Raw genomic sequence first — 18,841 nt, forward strand, 5'->3', positions numbered from 1 at the left:
ATTAAAATAAGATTTTTTTTTTAATTTTAAAAATAAAAAATTGAAAACAATTTAAATGTTAGATTGATTAAAACCGAAATTAAATCAATATTAAAATAAAATTAAAATCAATTTAAAAAAAAAAATTTACAGTTCAAATTCCAGTTTTTAAACTTTAAACCGGATAATATTTTGCTTTAGGGTAATGAATAGTGTATATATATATATATATATATATATATATATTGGCAGATGGGGACGGTGTGGTGATGGCAGAGAACTTGGTGGTTGTTAGAGAGTTGGGTTAAGGAGGGTTCTGGGCAAGTGAGCATTATGAGGAGAAAGTTCGACCATGCGCTTTTTGGTAAAGTAGAAGAGACATTGAAGAAAAGAAGAGTGATTGGAAGACGTTTTCGGTTAAAATGACGCCGTTTTTGAAGTAAACAATGTCGTTATTGCAGTTTCAGCGTAACAAATGCCAAATGGGGCCACAAACAAGTCACTTTCCAGGTTTGTTTTTCCCTACATCAATACAAAAGCAACATGTCAACCTATCACTCAGGCTTGGAAATTCGAAACTTTTTCATCCATCAAAGAGGTAGAGAATTATACATGGATGATTTGACTGAAACCCTACTAACTCTAATAACTCCTTCCTGCTAACTGCTGTGCTGATACGTATTGATTAGGACAAAACAATAGCATATGCTTTTCATTTGTTAGATGAAATTATTATGGGTTGGAGAGAATAATGGATTTTCTTTACAAAGTACTTACAACAAGATATAATTACACATTTAGCTTTGATATTATCCTATAGGATGTGTACAAAATTTGACTAAATGAGACACCAACTCCCCCAGAATAATGTTTAAAAAAAAAAAAAAAAAGGAAATTCATTGTGTGTACAAAAGGTACCTAAAACTGAACTCATATGGCATAATTTGGACAAACTGGGAATGAGGCTCGATTTTACCTCTATCAAGGCACCTAATTGCTTCCTTCCCTAATTCGCCTGGTAATTGAAGGCAGATCCAGTCGAGCAATGACTCCATGTCCTTTGCAAAATCAAGTAAATACCAATCCAACAACTTTGGGATTGCAAACTTTCTGGTTGAAGTTCCAACTGCAGCCTGCAAATACTCTCTTTTTGCCACATCCAGTTCGTTCTCAACCTGAGATGCAGTGTACACTCTCACCTTCATTTGGCAATGTACATTGATCAGTAACAGCAATGGTGATAAAATCAATTGGAAGATTAATAGATCACACCAATGGAAATTCTGCATAAACTTACAGCAGGGGAGGACCAGCTTCCACATGAAAGTGCAAATGTGACTAACGGTTCAGATAACTCTAATCCGAATTTGCTCCTCACTGTCATTTCATCATTTTTTGCTCCTTTTGATAAGGTCTGATGGTAAATCAGGAAAGAGAGTTAAGCTCAGAAAGTCTTTAATTACTTACAGAAGAAATTAGCAAAACAAGTTGTTGCGTGCACCACTGACATATTTTGAGTAATAAGGTAGTCTGAGGATGAAATGTTCAATGGTTATTGCACTTAGCAAGTGTCCCCCAACATTTATTGTTGCCTAAATATTAAGAAATGGAATCACCAAGAATGTATAAGCTATAAATAAAACTTGAGAATATTGCTTTTCAATTTTCTAATTTATTTCTAGGCCAAATTCACTGCAATTCAGAAAATATTTCATACCTGTTGCATTAGTTCAACAATCATCTCAGGACCTTCTGGTATTCCATGTTCTAGAAATGCCTGAACCAAGATAGCAAGGTAAGTGGTCCTTTCTATCAATATAAGAACACATATATATAGCATTACTTGCTTCTATGTGAAAGAAAAGATATATTGACAAATATAGATGAAGCTAAATCATATGGAATTTGATAGATAAGAAGCCACCAAAACTATACAAAGAGGGGCATCACATACATTCATCATGCAGGAGTTGTAAATGTTTATCCAGAACGCAACCTTCTCTTGATGGGTGAGCTTCTGCAAGTTGACAGAGGCAAGTTTCCCAAGTAGAAGTCTGAGAATTCAGAAAATTGATTGACCATAAATACAATTTGTGAATATCATGATGAAAAGAAGTCAAGAAATCAATAAAATTTGATGTAGAAGAGAACTTACTTGAGCCTATGAAGTAGAAATAAAGAGTTCGATGTTCGGTTTGGATTAATTGTGCCAGCTTCTATAGCAAATAAATGCTTGTATGGACCAATATCTCTCTTCCCAAATTGTGAACACATACCATAAGGATCTCGATATTCAGTTTCTTCACCATTTTCTTGGGACACTAATGTCGATAAGAAAGGTAAATTCTCTGCAGTACGCCTACTTTTTGTTGTGCTCATTCGTAAGAAAATGGTCGATAAGCATTTCAAAATGTCCTCAGAAATCTTGTTTGGGTTGTCATCTCCAGATAACCTTTCTTCTGCAGAGCTAACACTTCTTGCTTCAGCGTTTTCTTGGCCTCTCGCTTTACAATCTACCTGGATGATTATAAAACTCTTGTTAATTTAGAATTGCAACTTTAATTAAATTGGTGAGATTATTGCAAGATAAATGACCTCCAATTTCTGAGGGTTTAAATGCTTCTCAGCTGGTTTATTGTCGACAGGAGGTCTTTTCACTGGAGTTCTGCTTCTTTGAGCTTTATGGATTGAGGAACTTTTGTTCTGCTTCACCGAATTAGTACACAACTGATTATCTTTCCCTTGTCCATCTTCTATAAAAACAACAAAAAATGAACAAAAAAAGTAAGTTAATGTTGCAATTTCAATAGTGGCAACCACGTATATTTCGTTGAGACCTGCAACTTACCGGAAAGAGTTGGCAAATGCCCGATTATGGATGTTGTGGATTCCCCTAAATTTCGAGCTATTGTCTTGGCATTTTCTGGTTTGGAACTTTCATTTGGGGACAGGTCATACAAATCTGCTAAACTTTCCACATTTTTCTTCGAGCTCGAAATGTAGACAGCTTCTTGATACAAGTCCTGCCTAAAATGCACCACCTGTTCTTCAAGCCGAACAACTTCCTCTTCCAAAACAGCTACTTCTGCGAGAAGCTCTAGCGTCTAGAAGAACTAAAATCCAGAATCAAAATTCTCTTCGAATAATTTGCATTTGTTAGTGAATTTAATAACAAAACATGTAAATATTGAGGTTAATCTTCATGTTGACCATTAAAATATTAATTGAAAATGGTGGGTCGCTCTGTTTTCCTGCACAGATCTCTTCATTTGATTCTTCCATTCCTACTCAACTCATGATTAAGAAATTCCTATTATTTTGTCCATGCATGTATGGTAAATGCGTTCCCCTTAAAAAAGATTCTTTTCATTTTGTTGTTTTCATAGAAGAAGGACAAGGAAGAAGACAAAATCTAAGATAGAAATAAAGGGATTGTGAATCACTTACAGCTGCAGGCAGATAAGGAGGAAGCCGAGGAAGAGCTCCCAAAGGTCTGTTAAAAGCTCGCTCCAAAGCTCTGTGAACATTCTCTTCGTACCTGAGCTGCTTCTTTAGTTTATCAACCTGAAACAATTACAATTTTGAACTCTTTAATTTTTATAAAAAAGATGTAGATGGGTATTGATAAAACGTCAATTGAGAAATAAATATAAACAAAGAAGGATTATACATCTTGCTGCAGTGCTATTTTCTTCTCTCTGCTTGAGGCTTGTCGATTTTTTTTAGCAGCTTTCGTGATATCTCTCTGCTTGTTCCCCAATATCTTTTCGACCTTACCCTTCACGGCAACAGAGATTGATCGGCAACAGAGATTGATAAGCAGAAAGTAATAATGAGTAATAACAGTTAGCTTATCAAATCAATTGAAGAAATATCCTGTTCAAAGAAGAGTGAAGCATAAAGGAAAGAACGTAAATCAAAAGAAAGATAATTCATACATATCATGATTATGCAGAGAAAATTTGGTGACTGCAGGGGACCGGCATGTCCAAAAGAAATCTACGTTAAAAATTAAGGGAAATTAATGTCTCTTCTTTTCTATTTTTTTACAGATTTATTTGAAAACCGTTTCGGATTTCCCTCAAATATGGCCACTTTATCGGGATTTCCAGTATCTTTAAGCTTCTGAATGAATTTAGATTGGATAGAGTATGTAGAGTAGAAACCGTTCTTTCAAAACAGATACTAACAAAAACAAGAACATTCAAGATCAAACGGACACTGTTTAAACATTGATTAGTGTGATAAATTAGCTTACCTTTTCAGGCTTCACTGGACCTTTCATGGGCTGCAGCCTTGTCCCGGCTCTCGTATTCATCTTTTACTATATTTCACTTCCCTCTAAATCTGCGAATCCTAACCCAATCAATAACTTGGTTAACAACCACAGAACCGAAAAGAAACAGAATCGGAGAACGCAACTCCATATTGAATGGCATTTAAGAAGCAGAGGACCAGACTCATATCTATACCTTCAACAGAAAGTTCATTCCTTGAGAAATCCAAGAAAATTCAATGCCCAACAATCAAGTATAACTACAAGGTCACTTTTAATCTCTGCATTTCTCGATCATCATGAAGTAAATTCAACCACACCCAGATTAAAACAACAAAGAAATTCAGTGCTCTTAATGTTTATTTGTATGTATGTGCAGAACTCAAAACTCAACATAGAGAGAGAAATAGAGGGAGAGAGAGAAAGAGAGAGTGAGATTTCACTGCTGTATCCTATTGTTAATTGTTTATGCGAAGTCGGAAGATTTTATAACGGCGTGGCAGAGAGAGAGGGATGTGGGCGGTGAAAGGTGAAAGGTGAAATTTGAAACAGATTGGCTCTGCTAGAGAAAAGGCAAAATGGGCATCAGGGCGCAATATGGCGCCGTACGCAGGCTCCTAACGCATACAGGTTCCGTGGTCTCTCTCTCTCTCTCTCTGCGTCATCATGAAATAACGTGCGCCTCCCATTTAAACATTCTTTGAATGCCTTTTTCCATCATTCCGGAAATGCCCCTGATCATTACCTGAACAGACCACAATGTCCATATTCTTTTTCTGATACGGAAAATCTCCAATATTCGTAAATAATTTTAACAGGGTTTGAGGTTTGACGGTGGAAGCGAAAGAGTCTCATCAATTGACACCAGAATTTGATTGGCCATCGTTTGGAATTTGGCTGGTTGTGAACTGATGGGTTTAAAGGTAAGATATGGGTGGGCGAGTGAGTGAGTGAGTGAACGAGCGAGCGATTACGGGACGCCATTGCAAGGCAAAAGGCCAAAAGCTGCTTCAGTCACATGTTTGCCAACTAAACATTTTTTGGTTTTGGAAATTTTTAATATTTAAAAGGAGGTCCAAGTCCAACTATTACAGGCATTTTCTCATTTAATATACATCCTGCTTGTTGGATTAATATAGCTCCTTCTGCTTAACGTTTGTCGTTAATTATTAGTGGTTGAAGTTTAAAACTTCGAATTCCAATTCATTGAGTTATTGTGGATTAAAAAAAAAAAAAAAGCAATTTATGCATACCAAAACGGGGAAATGCTTAGATGGAAGTTGGTGTCATAAATGTGGAACTATTTAAACAGGGCAAGGAAACAAAGCTAAAGCTCTAAGTATGGAATCTAAGAATTATGTAAACCCCACGTCTCGTGCAATGTTTGGCGTTCTTGTTAAGCTTTTATCTCTTATCCGCTCGCCAAAATCTCTTTTTTCACAAACGAATGATATGTGAATGAAAAAGACGTGTGTTTTTTTCATTAAATAATAAAAATGATGAGATTTAAAATTAAATTTTTTTTTTAAATCAAAATAATATTATTTTATTTATAATTAATTTATATTAAAAATTAAATTTAAAATCTCATAATTTTAGACACACTCAAGCAATGAAACTATGTAAACAAATGAAATGGAGTTTTTGGATTGGACATGGATGGGTGTGGCTAGTTCTGGCTGGGGAGAGCTATAATGAAGGGATATGTGGGCTTCAAGTGAAAGATTGAAATGATGAAATGGACTCACTACCCACAACCACGTGACGAGTGAGTGGCGACTCTTTGAGTACAACCTACAATGTATTAAATAATACCTTTATGTTTAATTAGCTGTTTATGATTTGTCCACTATTACGCGTTTAATTCTTTTAAAATCTTACTTTTTTTGAGGGTGAGATGAGAATGAGACAAACCCAAATCAGCTAGATTTCAACAATTATATACGCCAAGATATTTTTAAGCAATGAAATTGAAATGCTACTTAATTGTTTATCTGAAATAAAATTAGTCTTTTTTAAATTTAATTTAATAAAATGTAATGAAATTGTTTGTATATATATATATAAGCTAACTAAATATTATTTTTTTTCTTTAATATCTTTTTCTATTTAGGTTTTGCATAATCTATATAAGATTCTTTCCTCCTTCCATTAATTGTTAATTGTTTGAGGCATCAGAGACATATGGAGACAAATTGTTTCTTGCAAGCCTCTACCGTCACAGCAGTAAGCTGTTCATTTGCAGGTAGGTGAAATGTCTATTTTCTAATTCACTAATAGAGTCAGAATATATCATAATTTTCTTGAATTTCGCATATATATATATTTTTTGTCCTTTAATTGTTTTTATTTAATATGCCTATAAGAATCTCCAATAAATATTAGTAACAATTTCAATATTCTATTAATTAAAATCCAAAAGATTAGGTTTAGAAAACCAAAAAAAAAAAAAACATATATAATTTCTGATAAAAGCTATATATTCTGATGGAAACAAAATAGAAGTAGAGGAATTAAGTAGATTTTGTATTTGTGTTGGTACTGAAGAATTAGTACAAAGAATTATTTCGGGAAATTTCGTTGTTATTGAATGACAATAATGAATGCTTCGAGCAATGATTCCCCCTCCACATACATTCAAGATAAGAATTTTGCTTTTGGTCCCAACTACTAGCAATCTAATAGGGTTTTTTGAAATAAAATATATGCATTCGGTGGGTATAACAAAAAATAATTTAATTCATTTTTAATTAGAAAATTCTTTATTTTAAAGTGTTTTATTATCAATATTTATTTATATTGTCTAGAAAAGATATTTAATTTTATTAAGTAAAAAAGAAATTTCCAATCACAATGTGATAATGAGGGTAGGGGTTGTTTGGATTCAACTTAACCATATCGTACTAATGAGATGATGAATCCTGGCTTTGTGCCTTGTGGCTCTGGATGACAGGCCTGACTTCATCCATGGCAACTATTTCCGCCCTATGGTTGAAGAAGTCTGTGCGAGAATCTTTTGGACGAGTCTGCCACCATTTTCATTACCAAACAAGACATTTGGTCCTACAAAAGTACCAACATTTCTCTTCCACATTTATGCTTTTCATCACATCATGCACCCTACCTAGAACAACTAAAGATCCCAACATACCATCAAGCCGCTCTAACTAGCAATTAGCTCAAATTTTCAATCCACTTTCATTGATAAGATGTTGTGCTAAGCGACGAATAGTATTAGCTTGGTCAGAAGTTTTTCCTTTTAATGATTCTTGTATGTACATTCTTGGCCTGGAATAAGTCATGTGCGCATGCAATAAAAGATGGTGACTGGTGCTCGGCTCTGAAAAGAGAAATTTTGGTAGGTCTTTAATGAGAAACCTGAGACCTGCAGGGGAATGATGATCATGATGGGTCATTTACTAATTATCAATCCACCAGAAACTTGCTTCATATAAGAGCTGAAAATGGGGTGGTTTCAATTTTCATTTGTTGATCGGTGTGTGGTCTTAGGATTAATAGCAATTTAATTAATTAGGAGATGTGATGATGGGTGCTCCGGTTTCCATAAGGACTATACCCCACACAAGTCATCCCCTCATTTCTTTGCAGAAAGACACTTACTGATCATCTATTTTTACGCATGTCTTCCCTATAAAAAATATGCATATGAAAAAAGTGCACAATATATATGTATGGCTTTTGAAAGCTTTTCAGTGCGAGGACTTGGATGATGAGTTGGTGTTGATGGTCAGAATTCCAGAATGATTGTACTGCTGCTTTAATCTTTACCTAAAGCTTATCTATTGCTCTCGTATGATCTTCTTTTCTCTGTTTCCAGACCCCTCGTTTCAGCCCACTTTATACTACTCTTTCGCATCGTATAATTACTTCTTTTTCTTACATTTAACTCCGACTGAAACTTCGAAATTCCAGTACCACTAAACTAGTAAATATATAATTCATTCTCCAAAAATTTCAGTCCTCTCTCATCAATAAAATCCTGCAAAATATAAATAAAAGCCGTTAAAGAGGGAAAATTCTTTGATGAAACCAATCCGATAATAATTGATGATTATTATTGATTTCTTATAATTTGGTCACAGGACAATATAATCTTGAATGCACATGAAATTAAACAGATCTTGCTATTTGAATTTAATTACAGTACCAGAGATGATCAAGTATTTCTAAATTTGTTGACTCAAGGTTTGCAAGGTTCTGTGTTTGTTGGTCCGGTTCTTTCATTTCAGGTGTCCTTGACAATGACAATAAAATGAAAGCATCAAATGGAATAATTAGTACAATTTTTTTATGTGCTGTAAAAGTACAAAAATTACAACAAAAAATTTTGTGGCATTAAGCCTGTTTTTTTAGTATAGTGTATTGAAATTAAGGATATAATGGGTGAAAAATCTAGGACATATATAATATATAATTCCAATGCAAATAATCATGGGATGAAGCCATGAAAGTCAAAGGGCATTGGTCTAGAAGTGGTCCTATTGTGTATGGAAGCTGTTGGCTCTATGCATGGGTTTCTGGTGTCTCAACTTTATCTGGGCATGACGCCAAAATAGAACATGGAAAACAGAGGCACTTGGTGGGTGGCAATCTGATGAAAGGCAAAAAAGCAGCTATACGTAAAAAGTCTCTGCTTTCATCTTCAAAAACTGAATGGTGAAGATTAAAGGCCACTTTAGCATTTGGTGGACCTGCATGGATTAATTGCTGTTTCACTTTTCTTTGGCCTTTCACCCACAAATCTCCATTATTGAAGAATAAAGCTGAATCATCATATATACTTCCTTAATGTAAATGCAATTCATGGTGTAATCAAATCAAAATGGAGCAAACAAGAATTGTTATTATTTCCACTAGACCTTATTTAGCTCACAATGAGATTTTCTCAATTGGGGTTGCCAGCTGGCCTTTCTGGGGCAAATCTTCCCAGAGGGTCTGTCCTCTAATCAATAGACAGGACATCTACAACCATTAAGATAAAGAATGCATGACTGATGCATATGTACTGTTTAACTAAACATAGTAGCTTCCATTATCACATGACATTAATTAAAAATGGTAAAGTGGACATTAATCATGGTACCAGGTGCCAGATCTTAAAAAATAAATAATAGGTGAGTGAATCCCAACTTAATTGCTATGCACATGTTGTTCAAAAGACCAGATGGTCCTGGAAAGAATCAAAAAGAATTGAGATCCACTTCCATACCATAACCTACCTATATATGCCATAGATCTACCATTGACTGTTATCTACTTGTCAAAAATTCACACCATATATAGAGAAAGGGTCTGAAAATTAATGGCTGAAGACAAAAAATGAGACAAAAGCACAGACAAAATCGAATGGAAATCTAAGGATAGCTGGATGGGATGTGTATAGAGCAGTGAGTGTCGGCTTCTCTCTTGATTTACCTCAGGATTTGGTAGCTAGGTATCTCTTCCTAATGGTTCATCCATTTTCCATAGAAATTTCAAGTATAAGAGTTTCGTGGGTAAGTTAAGAAACACACTTTCATTGTAATGCTAGAAAATCCAATGATTTTTTTTTCTTGGATTGTCTAAAGGAAGCCTCTGGTTCAACTATTTTTTCTGTTTCTTGTTAGTGTAACCAACTAGGCATGGAATAATGTAGGAAGCAAATTATTGATGTTATAGTAATGTGTGCATGGCTAGTTCGATTTTCTGGAGTGCGACAAAGACTTGAGCATGGGAGGACCAGCTCTACAGAGAACTCTCGTCCCTGATCTCAATAGCAAATTAAACTTCAAAGATATCAAATTATTTTTTTAATCTCTCAATCATGATTCCAAACAAAGTCATCATACGAATTCTATAAAATATATATCCAGAATTAGAGGTTGTTTGGGATTATGCTTGGTAAATAATTTTGACAGTTTATTTCTTGTGATTCTAGTAATTTAATTTGATTTTCCTATACATATTTTATGGCTTGATGATTAATAATTATAGCATAGCATACACAAAAAAGAATGGCTTGGACTTATTATACTTGTAAGTCCCATCAGCTACATAACATATTGAGAACAAATGGGTGCATGGCATTACGAATACATATTCCAAAACTCTGGAAAATACAGCATGATTAAATATTAAGAACTTAATTAATTAAATATCACAACATATAACGTATGGAATGCTTCATTAATCAATTTTCAAGATTTTAAGAGTCTGATTTAGTTAAGCAGTTCAAAGTCTATTTTTAATATTTAGTTTTTGAACTTTTAATTATTGAAAATTAGAACTTTCAGATCATCTGACCGTTAATTGATGATCGCTAATATTTAAAGGATGATGGCTGATTATGTTGCACTCAATCATTAAATTTCCAAATTGATACCTGCTTAGCCTTTATGATGAGATGTGAGTAAACTGGCCCAGCTAGCAATCGAAGTGGTCACCACTCACCAGTGGAGCTGCTTTTGCCAGATCCTTCAGTTTTTATGTCAACAAACATTGCACGAACTCGGGGAATTTTGGGTGAGTTTTTTTTTATTTGTATTTAATTTCAATTAAGACTTCAACTCAAAACCTTATAATTTTAAAGACGATTTCAGTTTTAATAAGCCAAAGCCAGTGTTGTTGGTTGGTAATATAGGATTATTGAAAAAAAAAAAAAAAACGAAAATCTTGTTTCTCTGATACCCATAAACAGAAGAAGTGCAAGAAATGTATGTGATGTCTGTCTACACTACATTTGCACATTCTCTAGGTTAAAAATAATAAATAATACAAATGATGAGAAATGTGCAGCTCGTGTACAACAATAAAGTTGCTGAGGAAAAGAAGAAAGTAGGAGGGAAAAGAAAAGTATTATTTCCCGTAGACATCATCTAAAGTGGGGAGAAAAGAAAAGAAAAAAGAATTCTTGAGACAGAAATCCATGAAGGAGACATAAAAGTCCACAGCAAAGGCAGGGTAATCTTGTGATGGGAGAGCTTTTACCTTTTGCTAACCTTGGTTCTCACCTGACACATATGATAAAGTTACATTCATGTTCATCTAACTGCAACCTGTTAATAGGACATGAAAATATATAATTACTCGTACCTTCAAAATTCAGGAAAAGGAACATTAGAGAGTGCAGTTAAAACAGTCTTTTTTTTTTTTAAAGAAAAAACAACTTTATTTTAAATATTATTAAAAATTATAGTTAGAAAATTTTAATTAATTATTTTTAAATTTTTATGACAATATATTAAATTTAATTTTAAATTAATTTTTAATATTTTTTAACTAAAATATTTAAGCAGCAAAGTGATTGTAATAAATTTGAAGTCTCTAATTAAGATAATCAAATTATAACAATAAGTAGTAATGAGTTTTAGTTAATAATATCATATTCATATTAAGTTTCAATCGGAACTAAATGAAAAGAAAATTTACACTTTAAGTACATTCAGTCAAAATTAAATTAAAGAAAAAATACATACAAAAAGGAATGGAGAAAAATAAGCGAGCCAAAATGCCGCTATGTCCAAATTGAGGCCCATCACAAGATGCTTGAGTGGGCCCTGAATTGATCCATCATGTCCAAATCTTATCTCATATAGGCTCAAATACTCTCTTATCTCAACCGATCTACAAACTTAGGCCCATAGCAGGCTGCTGACAAGTTCAAATTTTAGTAATAGCAAAACTCAGCCTATGTAGGCTCAGATCTATCAAGCAAAGGTAAAAGAGCAAAAGAATTGCGGTGAGCGTGGATCGAACACGCGACCTTCAGATCTTCAGTCTGACGCTCTCCCAACTGAGCTATCCCCGCTAGACGACTTAAGAATCCATTGATTATTAACTTATATCGAGGATGAATTCGGCCTAAAAATCACAATGTTGAAGGCCAGCTACAAAAATAACAAATACACAAAAATCAACCATCCCTCTTCTTTCTACAAAGGTCTATAATAGCTGACCAAATCAACCACTACGTACAAAATTTATGCACACACACAACATTGCAATACATGCTAGTATCAATGCCGAATTCTTCTTCCATCATTTTGATTTCACTTTTGTGATTCACATGCTCTGTGAACTGCTACAGAGAGAAAGATTTCCACCCACTTATGGCGAATCAAGATGGACGGCTTTTGGTTTAGAAAAATCTGAAGGGTGCTCCCTGGTGTATGCAGACCCTCAACCTGGACTCAAAAGAGAACTACAAGATTAAAATTTGCCAGGACTAGCTGACGCTGAAGAGGGTGTGGTGTGTGGACTTTGATCAGTACTTAGGGTATGTGGCTGTGGAACCTAATGCAGGGCGAGCCTGTTTTATTATTTTGTCGAGTCACCATAAAACTCTTCTTCTTCCAAGCCTCTTGTATTGTGGCTTAATGGAGGTAATATGCATATATCTCTTAATATGGCATTTTTTCTGAACCCATAGCGCCACTTCGTTAATGGGTATTGTGGCTTTGATGGGCAGGGCTTGGTTGCTCTTCTTTTGGAAATGAGCAATGATGGAACTACTGGATCGAAATGAATACGCCTGGAATATTGTTGTTCTTTTCACTTTTTGTAGCAGCTGCGAGTACTCCAAGTAACTTAGAGGCTAACAAATTCTGGGCTATTTTCAGATGCCAACATTATCTTCCTTCAATCCCCTGCTGGTTTTGGATTTTCTTATTCAAACACGTCTGACTATGAATCAAGCGGAGATAATACAAATGCCGGAGATTCCTATACATTTCTAGTTAATTGGTTAGAGAGATTTCCAGAGTACAAGAACAGGGAATTATTTATAATTGGAGAAAGCTATGCAGGCCATTTTGTTCCCCAGCTTGCTCACGCAATCCTTCACAACAAGAAGCAAACCAACCAAACCAAAATCAACTCAAGGGGAATTGCTGTAAGTTTTGTTCTTCATAGTGGAAATTTGAAGTTCATATACATATATCAACCTTAATTAACTCGAGGAGATTCATGATATCTTTAGATAGGTAATGCTTGTATCTTTAGATATGTCCACTCCTACATAAACATTCCACAAGTACAAAAGGCTCTACGTGCAAATGCTATTGCTATTCCTTATCCATGGGAATCCTGCAGGTACTACCTCATATCATATACCTGCTATAACTACAGTTTGAGGTTTTATTAGTTGTTTGTGTCTAATGCTTGCTAGCCTTGGCTTTTTCTATCATTAATTATTTTTTGGAGTTTCTCCCTATGTTTTAAAACAGTGGAAAATTAAATAGGGTTTGGAAAGATTAAGATGTGACTTCGTGTGTGGATAGACAGGTTAAGAATTTGAAAAGTTTATCCTCATTATATGTACAAATGATTCAAGCTACTAAATGTTAACTAGGCCAAATTAACCACACATAATATGCAGTGGCAATAAAGATGGTGCTTTACCAGTAACATGCAAAAGATATTCCACTAACAAACTGGGATCACCAGTTAAGACTGCCTGGTGTCCCTGGTATGCCCAAGGGGAGGTAAAACTTCTACAACTTATTATTTATTATATCCCTTGATGGCCAATCAAACAATATTAATGCCTGTGAAGGTTGGTGGGTATGTTGCTGGATACCAAAATCTAACCTTTGTGACCATAAGGGGGTCAGGACATTTTGGCACCTGCAAGGCAGGCTTTGGTTCTCTACTCGTTCCTACAAAGGAAGCTTCCACCTTCACCTTAAAGATTCAAGAACCAGAGTTCGAATCATATGGAGAAGGGGAATAACAGAGTGTTTCTGGTGTATTAAATGATCATTCAAAAGTGAATGGTTCACAGAAGGCTTCTTGCTTTTCCCATCCTATAGTTCAACGACAATGTATGTTGGCACGGAGTATGAAGAATTTATATTCCCTGCTGTGTTTTGTACCTCATATGAGATGCTCTCCATTGTAGTTTCCCTAATGTCCATTAAAATATGAGATGCTAGACGATTAAAGCCTAGTATGGTGAGACATTTGAATTCATGTTGTTTAGATTCCTTATAGCTAGGGAAATGAAGAATTCAATTGACCTGTCAAACACATTCCATCCTGTCATCCAGTTCTTCAACTACTCAAAGCAATATGCACTTTTGCCTTTGTTTGGGAGGAGCTTTTTTAAAGTAAAAGAGATCATTATGTAATTTCTTGCTATGGATATCCATTTGACGGTATTTTTGGATCAGGACAACAAGAACTAGACAAAAGGCCTTTCCCTTCAGCCGGTATCTAAACAAAGAAGGACAAATGCAGGCACAACTACTTCAAAAATATAATAGATTTTCCTTGTATGCCAAAGAAAAAGTAAGGGGAAAGTTCCCCGTTGGACTATAATGCAATAAGGACACTCAGCCCCATAATATTTCTAGGTAATTGCTACAAGTTGTATCTACTGATGCAGTATGTAACAGAACCCATCAGTATTATCACCCTAGACAGTTATTTCTTTAGTGCTTATATATAAATAGCTCAAGCCCTTGGCAAACTAAACTATAACTTTCTGGCACCAAGAAAATGGAAGTAACAACCCTCAAATCATTGCTGTTGTTGCTTCTTTCTTTCCACCTGTTGGCTATCCACACTTTTTGCAATGCCAACCAGATAAACAACCTCCGCAAGTTTATCAGATCTCAGAAACTCAACTCTGCTTCTCACACCGAGTCATGGAATAAAGAAGATGGAGCATACAGGCCTCTATCATCGGTATATATAGGTTCCCAGGATGGATTGATGGAAGCTGACAAGATTGATACTTTGCCCGGACAGCCCAAAGGAGTGGATTTTAATCAGTATGCAGGATTTGTTACAGTTGATCCCAAGAATGGAAGGGCGCTGTTCTATTATTTTGTTGAGTCACCTCAGAATTCTTCCACCAAACCACTGGTTTTATGGCTGAATGGAGGTAATACAATACTACTCCTATTTTAACTAGCAATGGCACAGGGAAGTAGGAAAATAAAAACTAGATACACCGCTTTTTTAGTAGTCTATATACTGTAGGATCATCTAAGCATGTTGATAGTAACATACAAACGATAAATAGGCCTTAAGATTTCCTTCATATTCTTCATTTGCATGCATCTACATCTCATGTGTGTTCATACACACATAAAAGAAGAAAGGCATATAGAGCTTCCCTGGCTTGTTCAAACTTATGAAAAAATAGGACTCGCACTAACTGGAGTGGGATTCTCAAATGAGGAAAGTTAAGAGCCTGCACTTGCCAACTCCAAAGGCGAACTTGGTGGCTCATATCCAACTCCTTCTGTTTCAAGCACTAAACTACCAGCATGATCATTTTCGAAGTGCGCTTAGCACTTAAATCCACATTACAATTCCATAAGAAAGTGACGTTTTCAACCCAAAACTCCACCAAGAAGAGCCAGACTAGCTTAGGAGGAGGTAATCAAATTGCTCATGGTCAATGATCAGGAGAGCAAGGCCCAGGAAATCCCCAATTTCCTACTGGGCTTTTCTATTACCAACATTAACTAGTGCTTTTCCAAGATAAGGCACACTGATATAATGAAAGCAATTATTCTCAAACTAAATTATGAGTCAAAACTCAAGAACAATTCTTGGTCAAATAACTTTACTTGGATGATTTTAAAGCTCTGCACTTTCGAGGGCTGATTATACATTTTACACTATTTGGGACATCTTCATTTGACAGTTTCAACTTCAAAGATTCAATCAATGTAACCATTAGAAGGAACACTGTTTCATGACATTGATATCGACCCCTCTTGGGAATCTTGTTTTTTCAAACTGGGGACAATGGCTAGCCAGTTATCTGGAAACATTATAATGCCAACAACTTTCGCCACTAATACACTTGATGCTATCTCTAAAACATAATTTACTAGCGCTTCTATTTCTATTGTAGTCATTGTCACAGTTTTTCACCTGTCATTCCATGTCAGTCAATATTCATTTTCTGCCATTTTTGAATCTCCTTGAGAGCATGTGAGTTGCTTCCTAAACAAATATGAACTTCAACTTTTTCCCTAACATGAAAATCATTGTAGCAAAGTACACCTAAAGTCCATCTATGCAAAACATTTCTAAATGGTTACTTCTAATCTCTTTCACAACGGAGCTCTAAAAGTTTTAAATCAGCGTAATAGTAAGAAATAGAACTTACCCAACATGTAGCTCCCATCCCAGTACCCACGTTTAACACAAGCAGACCATGGCAAACAATAACGTAATATATAGCAAACTAGAGAACTCCCGTGACACCTCACCCTTGTCCTCATTGAGTGCATAGTTGCTGCCGTCTGTAGAAAAAAGAAGTGGTCTCATGAACAAACAACGTGATGATGTTTTATTGTACAGGACCTGGATGCTCATCTCTAGGATTTGGAGCCATGGAAGAATTGGGACCTTTCAGAGTCAACAGTGACGGAAAGACACTATACAGAAATGAGTATGCTTGGAACAATGGTAGCAATTCTTTTCTAATTGTCAAAGAAATGATAATATGTTGAAATAAAATTGATGATCGAGATACTTACCGTCTCAAATTCTTAATCTTCATATATTTTATCGAACATATTATCCGCATTAATGAAGGGTAAAATTTGGCAGTTGCAAACGTCATCTTCTTGGAATCCCCTGCCGGAGTTGGGTTTTCGTATTCAAACACTTCCTCAGATTATACCACCGGCGACAAGAAAACAGCTGAGGATTCTTACACTTTTCTGGTGAATTGGCTGGAGAGGTTCCCCCAATATAAAAGTCGCGACTTTTACATAACTGGGGAGAGTTACGCTGGTCATTATGTACCCCAACTTGCTTACACAATCCTCTCGAATAACAATAGCACAAATCAGACCATCATCAACCTTAAAGGCATTGCTGTGAGTTCATATTCCATAAAAATCCAACCTTTTTTTCTTGTCTATTCATTCCTCCCTTAAATCTTAAGAAGCTAACTTTTTAATGGTACAGATTGGGAATGCATGGATAGATGATAACACTGGCGTGAAGGGAACATATGATTATTACTGGACGCATGCTCTGAATTCTGACGAAACCAATGCAGGAATCAACAAGTACTGTGACTTCGTTACTGGGAATTTCTCGAGCATCTGCAATAAATATCAGGACCTGGGCGATGAGGAAGTTGGGGACCTTGACGCTTACAACATTTATGCACCATTCTGCAATCAATCAGCACCAAAATCTGGCTCACCTGGTTCTGTAAGTGTTCATGGAGATCACCAATTCATATTCCAGGATAATAAAATAAAATTTAAGAAAAAAAAAATCCATTTCATGGCTTTTTTTTTTATCTAGTATTTCATGAGTTCTCAACCATCAGTTATCAATTAAGCAGCTGAAGCAAAAGATGAACCTTGTTATATATTTATTTATTTTATTATTATTTTTTTTTATCATTAGGTCAAAGATTTCGACCCCTGCTCCAGTGACTATGTACTGTCTTATCTAAATCTAGCCGAGGTGCAAACAGCTCTTCATGCAGAGGCCACGGAGTGGGAGGCTTGCGGGTAGGCACTGCATTGCATAGCATAACTTGAATCCGCATACCTTCCCTTCAATGTTTCCCCCTTTTTTTTTGTCAATTTTTTATTACCCTCGTTAATTATAAAAGAGTTAAAAATCCTTTGGTTTATAATTATAATGAATATAATTAAATTTGAAGTCTAATAAATTGGTTGCCACCTGGTGAGCAGAGGTCATCTAGTACAATGGACGGACAGTCCACCAACAATTTTACCCACCATCCAGCAGCTAATGGCAGGCGGGATAAGATTGTGGATATACAGGTGAGTCACCACTTGGCAAGACCAATTAGAAGTTATTTTCTCACCAGAATATCATTTCATTTCATATAATAAATTGCAAATCCTAATGCTTGAACCGCGTTCAAAATGAGATCTGCAGTGGCGACGTAGATTCAGTAGTATCAGTAACAACATCTAGGTACGCCATAAAAACCTTCAAACTTGCAATCGACACGGCTTGGCATCCGTGGTACACCAGTAATGAGGTAAATTCTGATAATTTCCCACCCATCATTAAAACCCAAAGCAAGAACTACTTCATGTATTATTTCAATACAATAACGGTTTCAGGTTGGAGGATATGTGGAGGAGTACCAAGGGCTCACATTCGTCACAGTCAGAGGATCCGGGCATACCGTTCCCAGCTACCAACCAGAGAGAGCTCTAACCATGATATACTCTTTCCTTCAGGGAACAATTCCTCCTTCCTCTCAAGGAAACCACTGAATGGAAGCCATTCCATATGACAATTATCTCATCATTTTTATTCCTGTTACTTTTACAAGAACATGATCAGGTTCTGCTTGTAAAATTTATCTTCAATTCTGCTAAAGAACAGATTATCAAATATATGATCGTTTCCTGGTACACTAGACAGATGTACATTTCAAAATATCATGGTATAGCAGGTAAATACAAACATAATTGTGAAAGTTTTTCAATTTTTAAAATCTTGGAAGGTGTTCAATGGCTATAATACAATCATACAAGTGGACAAACCCTAATAAAATTTTCCACTTCTTGTCAGCAGCTCAATATGGGGAAATATTTCATTTTAGTGTTAATAAACATG

At 35.4% G+C, this 18,841-nt stretch overlaps 2 protein-coding genes and 1 non-coding gene across 11 annotated transcripts; 1 reads left to right on the forward strand and 2 right to left on the reverse strand.

The window, feature by feature from the left end:
- Positions 1 to 360: 360 nt before the first annotated feature.
- Positions 361 to 4,913, reverse strand: LOC110640814 (uncharacterized). Of its 4 annotated transcripts, XM_058130863.1 has the most exons (13): positions 4,452 to 4,913; positions 4,238 to 4,335; positions 3,650 to 3,757; positions 3,427 to 3,543; positions 2,828 to 3,083; positions 2,575 to 2,732; positions 2,135 to 2,496; positions 1,934 to 2,033; positions 1,697 to 1,756; positions 1,488 to 1,571; positions 1,277 to 1,393; positions 956 to 1,178; positions 361 to 501 (listed from the first exon to the last, which is right to left on the reverse strand). In XM_058130863.1, exons 2-13 carry the CDS (start codon positions 4,295 to 4,297, stop codon positions 479 to 481), a joined length of 1,668 nt encoding a protein of 555 aa, XP_057986846.1. In that variant the 5' UTR covers positions 4,298 to 4,335; positions 4,452 to 4,913; the 3' UTR covers positions 361 to 478. The 4 variants fall into 4 exon arrangements, with proteins under 4 accessions (XP_057986846.1, XP_057986844.1, XP_057986845.1 ...); XM_058130861.1 differs by lacking the exon at positions 361 to 501 and having other exon boundaries at positions 719 to 1,178; XM_058130862.1 differs by lacking the exon at positions 361 to 501 and having other exon boundaries at positions 719 to 1,178; positions 4,238 to 4,326; positions 4,452 to 4,912.
- Positions 4,914 to 11,989: 7,076 nt separating this feature from the next.
- Positions 11,990 to 12,062, reverse strand: TRNAF-GAA (transfer RNA phenylalanine (anticodon GAA)). The gene has a single exon. It is a non-coding gene; the product is annotated as a tRNA-Phe (tRNA).
- Positions 12,063 to 12,206: 144 nt separating this feature from the next.
- On the forward strand, positions 12,207 to 18,641 carry LOC110640809 (serine carboxypeptidase 1). 6 transcript variants are annotated; one of them, XM_058130867.1, is made up of 11 exons: positions 12,207 to 12,636; positions 12,723 to 13,345; positions 13,632 to 13,737; positions 13,809 to 15,140; positions 16,577 to 16,684; positions 16,829 to 17,100; positions 17,192 to 17,443; positions 17,645 to 17,751; positions 17,938 to 18,030; positions 18,149 to 18,254; positions 18,340 to 18,641. In XM_058130867.1, exons 4-11 carry the CDS (start codon positions 14,753 to 14,755, stop codon positions 18,493 to 18,495), a joined length of 1,482 nt encoding a protein of 493 aa, XP_057986850.1. In that variant the 5' UTR covers positions 12,207 to 12,636; positions 12,723 to 13,345; positions 13,632 to 13,737; positions 13,809 to 14,752; the 3' UTR covers positions 18,496 to 18,641. The 6 variants fall into 6 exon arrangements, with proteins under 6 accessions (XP_057986850.1, XP_021648001.2, XP_057986851.1 ...); XM_021792309.2 differs by having other exon boundaries at positions 12,723 to 13,145; positions 13,256 to 13,345; positions 13,632 to 15,140; XM_058130868.1 differs by having other exon boundaries at positions 12,723 to 13,145.
- Positions 18,642 to 18,841: the final 200 nt, after the last annotated feature.

This window comes from Hevea brasiliensis, chromosome 12 (genome assembly GCF_030052815.1).
Source record: "Hevea brasiliensis isolate MT/VB/25A 57/8 chromosome 12, ASM3005281v1, whole genome shotgun sequence".
NCBI classification, from domain to species: domain Eukaryota; kingdom Viridiplantae; phylum Streptophyta; class Magnoliopsida; order Malpighiales; family Euphorbiaceae; genus Hevea; species Hevea brasiliensis.